This window comes from Papio anubis, chromosome 12 (genome assembly GCF_008728515.1).
Source record: "Papio anubis isolate 15944 chromosome 12, Panubis1.0, whole genome shotgun sequence".
NCBI lineage: Eukaryota > Metazoa > Chordata > Mammalia > Primates > Cercopithecidae > Papio > Papio anubis.
The window spans coordinates 67095516-67103397 of NC_044987.1; the positions used below are offsets into that span (position 1 = coordinate 67095516).

Below are 7882 nucleotides of genomic sequence, written 5' to 3' on the forward strand. Positions count from 1 at the left end.
TCTCCTCACACTTGATCCTGTGCAAGTTCTCAGCCTCACCCGGCTGTGGCTGGTCATCTCCGCGACTAAGCGCGGACTTGGAGATGATGCCCTCCATGTCCAGGGAGCTGCTGTTGTCCATGGACAGGATGACAGATGTGTCTAAAGTCCAGTGCTGCAGCTCAAAGATCTCCTCTTCACACAGCTGCCTGAGGAAGTTGATCTCGTCAGTCAACCCTTCCAGGTGAGACTCCAACTCTACTTTTTTCATGTAAGCTTCATCCACATCTTTTTCGATGAGAAGAAATTCATTTTCCATTTCTGTCTACGTGTTGATCTCATCCTTACATTTACTCGAAGTCCTCCACCAGCCCCTGCATATTGCCAAACTCTACCTCCAGCTTCAGCTTTTCCTAGCCCTGTGGGGTCCACCTCCAGCTTATAGGGCTCAGCAGGCTCTGGCTCACCGTGACAGCGGTTGTGCCCCCATATTATCCAACCAGCATAGCCTCCACCCAAACCCATCCTGGGGCCCTGTCGCCCCAGAAGCTGCTGCTGCTGCTGCCCACCGAAGCTCAAGGGGCTGATGTGGGCTCTGGGCCCACTCTTGTAGGAGCCCCTGCTAAAAGTCCCGGACCAGAGGTGGACACTTTGTAGGACTTCTGGGTCACCCTGATGGAGTGGTGGAAGCTGGAGTAAAGGCAGATGGGCCAAATTCAACAGAGATTCGAGAAGGAATGGAGAAGCTGCTTCTAGGCGGGGACACATATGTTTTATACAATATAGTAAGTATTTAGAGATCAGACAATGGCTTTTTTTTTTAAATCAGCACAATACCTGACATTAAATAAGTGCTCAGGAAATCATAATGTTGAACTGAACTGTTTCCAACAACATTAAGAAAAGAGTACCTTAGGTTCTGCATCCCTCTAATGTGCAAGATGCATGACTAAAGGGTTGGAAGACCCTGCCGAGGTCACAGGGATTTACAATGTGGCTACAATTCTACTGTCCATAAATGGGAAGGAGAATATACTCTCCCACTACTCAAAGGGGAAATTCAGGCAGCTATGTTCTGCCTGTATTCAAAATATCCACATGGTTTTGAGTGTCTAGTATGTGTCAAGTCTTTTGCATATACTATTAAACTTTCTCTACTTTTAATGTTTTTTTATTATAAAGTATTAAAACAAGAGAAACTCAAAATGGAATGTGTCTAAAACCCCATTATTTATTCATTTCCTGTGTTTTAGTTTTTCCTTGTTACCTTTCACTCCTTGTTCTGTATTTTCTATTTAAAAATTTGCCAGAATATTATAGATACTCTATATTTTCACTGAACAGCATATTTTAAATACTTTTCATTTTGCTAAAAAAATTTCCTATGTTTCCCAACCCTCACTTCTCTCTCTCCATTACACTGAGGTAAAAAGGACAACTGGATTCCAAGTCTTCTTCCCAGATGCCAGAAACAGTTGTTTCGATGTTTGCTTGGAATTGGTAGTTTCTGTATTCCAGCAGACCTCTCCTCATCCTTTCTAGTCTTATGGTGATAATGTAAATGAAAATAAATCATTCTCCAAGAAAAACATTTAGTTAATGTGATATGCAACAACATTTCTGTTTTTTTTTTTTAAAAAAACATGTTCTAATTTCTGTATCAATTCAGACCTACGGAACTACTATTGTTGTTAACACATTAATTGCAATGCTTAGAATTAAAGGACACTGTTTTTAATTCTCCATGTCTACTAAAACAATACAAAAAAATTAGCCAGCTTGGTGGTGGGCATCTGTAGTTCCAGTTACTCAGGAGGTTGATGCAGGAGAATGGCGTGAATCCGAGAGGCGGAGCTTGCAGTGAGCCAAGATCATGCCACTGCACTCCAGCCTTGGCCACACAGAGCAAGACTCCGTCTCAAAAAAAAAAAAAAAAAGAATTAAAGGACACTGCTTTTAATTGCTACAAATAAATATTACATTATATTTAAGGAGACTATTTGTTTTTAATGTGCTTTAAAATATGGATAAACTACTAGCTAAATCATGTGGTCTTGGTGTTAAGATCTGATCTCCTAAAAGATGACAACCAATCCAGCTTTCAAATTTTCACCCTCATTCAGAGCCTACACAACCTAGACCATCTAGTGGTAGGGTTTGTTCAAAAAATTGATACAAAGTTCCAGCTTAAGCTTGATTGTCCTGCCCAAATCCTCTAGCTCAGTAGCAACGTTGATGTCATTAGGCCGATGGTCATGGTTTGATATAGGTTAAGTGCATGGATCCTGGAAACAGAGGACTTAAGTTTACATCTATCTGTAAAAACTACTGTATCTTTCAATACAGTTTTCTCCACTGTAAATTATGGGAAATTTATTCCTGCATCATAGGATTGCTGAGAAAATTAAATGAAGAAAAATAATGGTTTGGAATCAAACTTTCTTGATTCAAATACTTACTGGTCCCATATTTAACGTCATGACTTTGGACATTCCACTTAATGTCTCTATGCCCAGATGATTTATTTGTGAAATACAAATAGTGGCATCACTTCATAGGGTTGTTGTGAGGAATCAATGAGTTAACATATGTAACATGCTTAGAATAGGGCCTGGCACAGAGTAAAAGCTATTGTTTGCAAAATAAATAAAGGAAAAATGCTTGGCATCTATAAGAGTTTAATAATAATAATAAATATTACTATCATTATTACTGATGTCTAGGTGTCTCCCAATTGGTCTACACGTATTTAAAAGTGAAAATTAGAACAAATAAATATAATTTTATTTTAAGCAGTCAGTTAAGCAGTATTTGGTATGTCCTAAGTGTGATACCGATAATGAAAACTTTATAGGTTGTCTGAAATGCTGTGAATTAATCCTAAGAATATATTCTGACAGTTGCCTTTCTTAGTGCCTCCTTTACATCTCTGTTCCTCAGACTATAGATAAAGGGGTTCGTTATGGGGATTACCACTGTGTAGGACAGAGATATCAATGTGTTCTGGCTAGTTGAGTAGCTGGACTTGGGCATCACATAAATGAAGGTAATCGTTCCATAGTAGAGAGTAACCGCTGTGAGGTGGGAGGTGCAGGTGGAGAAAGCCTTGTGGCGCCCCTCGTTGGAGCGCATCTTCAGGATGGTGATGAGGATGTAGATGTAGGAGATGGCTATAACAAATACTGTGACCACAATGATAGATCCAGAAGAGATGGAAGGTATCATTTCAGGAATGGAGATATCTGAGCAGGAAAGTTTCAACAAAGGAGAGAAATCACAGAAAAAATGATCTATATGATTTGGTCCACAGAAAGACAGACTCAATAAACAACTAGTAAATGTTGAGGCATTCACACATCCACCCAGGTAGCAAGCCACCACTAAGAGGATGCAGACTCTGGGGGACAAGTAGGTGGAGTACACCAGGGGTGAGCAGATGGCCACATAGCGATCATAGGCCATGGTCGCCAGTAGGAAGCATTCAGACGTCCCAAACATGACTACAGAATAGAGCTGGGCTTCACAGCTAGTAACAGGGAGGGCCACTCCATGTCTTAGGAATCCCATAAGCATTATAGGTGTGACTACTGTGGACAGCCCTATGTCCACAAAAGCCAAGTGGCTGAGGAACAGGTACATGGGAGTGTGAAGCTGGGAACAGCTTCTTATTAAAGTGATTATGCCGATATTGCCTATTAAGGTGACAATGTAGATTCCTAGAAATATCACAAAGAAGATGTCACGAAGTGTAGGATCCTCAGTTAACCCCAAAATAATAAACTCTGTCACTGTGGTATGGTTTCCAATCCCCATCTTCTCTGTGAATTGTTCCTGTTGAAAGAAATGTGAATATTAATTAGTTAGAGGATTTTATATCACACATTCCCAGCTTTCTTTGGTTGTTCCTCAGACTCATTCACAGTGACTTCATATATTGATGTCCTACAGGATTGTTTTTGTTTTTATGTGTCTTCTGCATAAAAAGAGAATGGTTCAACTTAACTCTCTGGGAAATTACTTACATTCTTTTCTGTATATAATGAGCATGTTAAAATGCCTCTCATACCTAGACTTATAGACAGATCTCTCAGAAGACATCTAGACCACAATTCAATGAGTCTTCAGTTGGAAATTCCACAAGTACCTCAAACCCAGCCTTCCCCATAACAAATTCATTCATTCTTTTCTTTGGCATTCTTTCCTTCCAAATTGTGTATCTGGGGAGTGACACCACCATCCACCCAGTCTCTTGTGTCTGCAACTTGTGAGCCCTCCTAGTCTTCTTCCTCTTATTTTATCACAACTAATAAAATCTTATTGAGCCCATCTACAATTTAACTCCCAATTTTATCTCTTTATCTCCTTTTTACTATTCTCAGCATCCCTACTTTAGTCAAGGACCTAGCCATTTTTCCTTTCTATTTTATTGACCTATTTACTTTACTGCCTTCATTCTGGTTCACAACACATTTGTGTAAGCGATATCTTGGTAAATAAAAAGCAGATGATCCCAAAGAGATTCGTTTCAGTCTTTCAGTACTCTCTCAAGCCTTCACAATGAAACCTAACTTGTTAGCAAAGCATACAATATCCTTTATGTTCCAGCCTACGACTCTGTCTCTCAGGATGTCTCCATTCACCACTCACACTGACTCAAACTTCTTGAACTATTTAGAGTCTTCTTGATGTACTCTAATTTCTCTGGCCTTTGCTCCACTTTTTCTCCTGTGTAGACAGCTACCACCTCCCACCGTCATTATCCTGGGTGACTTCTATACATCTTTCAAGATTAATTTCCCTCCGAAGGCTTTTCTGACTCCCAGGGGTGAATCAGGTAACCTTCATTTGTATTATAGACATCAACTTTTGCACATGTCTAGATTGTCTTCACTTATACTGGGTTATGATTTTTGTTGTTATTTGTTTTTTTACTGTTCATTCTCCTCAATGAATACATTATCTTCCATAACTGCATCCTATCCCTGTATTACAAATATCGACTTCTTGTACATAACATGCTGAAAAAAAACCTTGTCCAATGAATGAATGCATGATTACAATAATAAATAGGCTCTGCAAAATAAAAAGATAAATAAAGTTTAGGTTCTCTGTCCAGGGAAAGCCGGCCTCATAGAGAAGGAAAAAGTGAAGATACTAGTTCATGGAAAGCACTGTAATAATAGTATAAGTAAAGAAAGGGCTTATTTTATTTCTAAATAAAAAAAATTATATAAGCAGTCTGGGAAACACTTGAAAATCCAAAAGAAACATTTCTCTCAAATCTGGCTACCATCACGCACATCAACTATTAGAAATGTGGCACATATGTTACCAGGAATTTATCTCCTATATATATATTTTTATATGCTTTGTATCACATTGTAAATAAATTTCTTTTTAAGTTTTATTTTTAGTTGATAAATAATTGCATATATTATGGAATACAATGTGAGGCTTCAGTGGAATGATCATAGTGCAGATAATGTGGGCAAGGCCAGAAATTTACCAATTGATTGCTATTTTGCCTGCTTCTAGGGAGGGAAGCCAAACATGGTACTGCAAGACAAGCCTGAAGTCCATGGTGGGCTTCCTAATAGGGCAAATGGGAGAAAATATGGTGGTAATGTTCAAGTAATGGATATACCCACAAGGGTCCCTACTAAACACCTGTGTTTTCGCTAATAGCTATTGTTCCTGCTACCCATGGCAGCTGGTAATGTCTTTCTATGCTGGGCTGTGACTACAGCAGCTGTCAGCAACAAGTCTGATTGTTAAGTATACGAAGAGCTCCCTCTATCAAATGATAATGGCACACCTTAGAATATTCTGCATTTCTCCTGACAGAACTGGAGTGATCAGTTCAACAGCACTGATAATGCAACTCCAGTTGACTGGTGATTGTCTCCACCTGGAGGCCCAATTGCCAACATATTGGAGACCTAAAAACATGTGCCCTTATAGACATTACCTGTTGCACCTGTATGCCAGATGAAGCGAATAATGTCACAGACGTTTTACATTATTTTTTGGTCCAGATCCATGATACAACCCAATTAGATTTCTTTGACTTATTCTCAAATTAGTTACACACCCTACCTACACATTGAAGTATGTTTTGCTAATAGGCATTATAATTGTAGTTAGCTTCTGCTTTTTATGCTGTTGTGTATACAGTGTGTGCTTTTTATGCTATTGTGGATATGGCCTGTATGCAAAAGCCATGGCTATATATTATATATTAATATATTTCTTCCCCTCTTACCCCACTCAGGGACTTTTGTGCAAGATTGCAGAAAGAATGTAAAAGCCGGGGGACAGGACAGGGTGGGCTGTAATGTGACAGGTCCCCAGTCAGGTTACTTAAAGGTGTATGCCGGCTGGTTGCCAAAAGTGCCAAGGAAAATCAATTATATTTCAACAAATTGTGCTGAGACAATTGAACATCCATATGTGAAGGGAAGAGTTTATACAAGTACCTCGTGACACACAAAACAATTAATTCAAGATAAATATAGACATAAATGCAATAGCTAGAACTACAAATTGTTTGAAAGAAAACACAAAAGAATGTCTCTGTGATCTTAGATATGAAAGCTAAGTTTTTTTTTTAACTATAATACCAAAAGCACAATACATACATGAAAAATCAAAAATTGGACTTCTCAAAATTTAAAACTTTTGCTTTTCAAAAGACCCCACCAAGAAAACGCAATGAAGCTAGACTTGTAGAAAATTTTTGAAAACACCGTATTGGATAAAAAGATGTATACATGAAACAGAGAAAGGTTCTTACAATTCAGGAATGAGAAGAAAAATAACCTAATTTTAAAATGTGCAAATATTTGAATAGTCATTTCACCAAAGAAGATGTATGAATGGCCGTGTTCAGGTAACCCACAGGAAGGCAGGGAAAGAAAGAAAAAAAGAAACAAATGAGAGAACAAATAGAAAACAAAAAACAAAAGGGCAAACAAACCATAATATATCAGTAATTACTTTAAACTCAAATGTTTCAACATCATTAGACATTAGGCATTTACAAATTAAAATTAAAATTTTACAAATTAATTTTAAGACTAAAGTTAATTTTTACAAATTAATTTGTAACTTTAAAAAATTAATTTTTGAAAACAAAAATAAAGTGCAAACAAGTCACAATATATCAGTAACTACTTTAAATACAAGTGTCTCAACATCATTAGACATTAAACATTTACAAATTAAAATTAAAATCTCACAAATTCATTTATAAAATTTACAAATTAAAACTATAATGAGATACCACCACACATTTATTAGAATGGTTACATTAAAAAAATATTGGCAAGACCAAATGGTGGCAAGGAGATGAAGCACCTACGGTTTTATTCATCGCAGATGGGAATGCAAACTGGTATAGTCACATTCGAAAATAATTTGGTAGTTTCTCATTAAGTTAAAAATACGTTTACTATATGATCTGGCAACATTACTCCAAGGTATTTATTCTAGGGAAATGAAAACTTATGTTCACACAAATACCTGGACAGGAATGTTTATAACATCTCTATTCATAATTATCAAATACTGGAAGCAACCAAAATATCATTCAAGTGAATGATAAACCATAATACATTCACGCAATGGAATACTACTAAGCAAAAAAAGGGAATGAACACACACATACAGATAAATTTGCAAGTCATTGTGCTGAATGAAAGAAGCTAGTCTCCAAAGTTATCTAATGCATGATTTAATGAATATGACATTCTCTAAAAGACAATAATATACAGATGGAGAACAAATTAGTGTTTGCCCAGGGTTTGGAAAGGACGGAGGTGAAGTTACAAAGGGGTAGTACAAAGGAGTCTTTTGGATTGATGCAGCTATTCTGTATCCTAATTGTGATGGTGGTTACACAAAT

The 7882-nt window shown here is 37.4% G+C and overlaps 1 protein-coding gene across 1 annotated transcript; it reads right to left on the minus strand.

The window, feature by feature from the left end:
• Positions 1–1963: 1963 nt before the first annotated feature.
• LOC103881542 (olfactory receptor 491) lies at positions 1964–7001 on the minus strand. Its single transcript, XM_021933613.2, has one exon. The coding sequence runs from the start codon at positions 3790–3792 to the stop codon at positions 2860–2862; it is 933 nt and encodes a 310-aa protein (XP_021789305.2). The 5' UTR covers positions 3793–7001; the 3' UTR covers positions 1964–2859.
• Between the last annotated feature and the right edge of the window lie 881 nt (positions 7002–7882).

Excerpts from the sequence above, each read along its gene's own strand:
- LOC103881542 (XM_021933613.2), bottom strand. The coding sequence starts at position 3,792 with ATGGGGATTGGAAACCATACCACAGTGACAGAGTTTATTATTTTGGGG.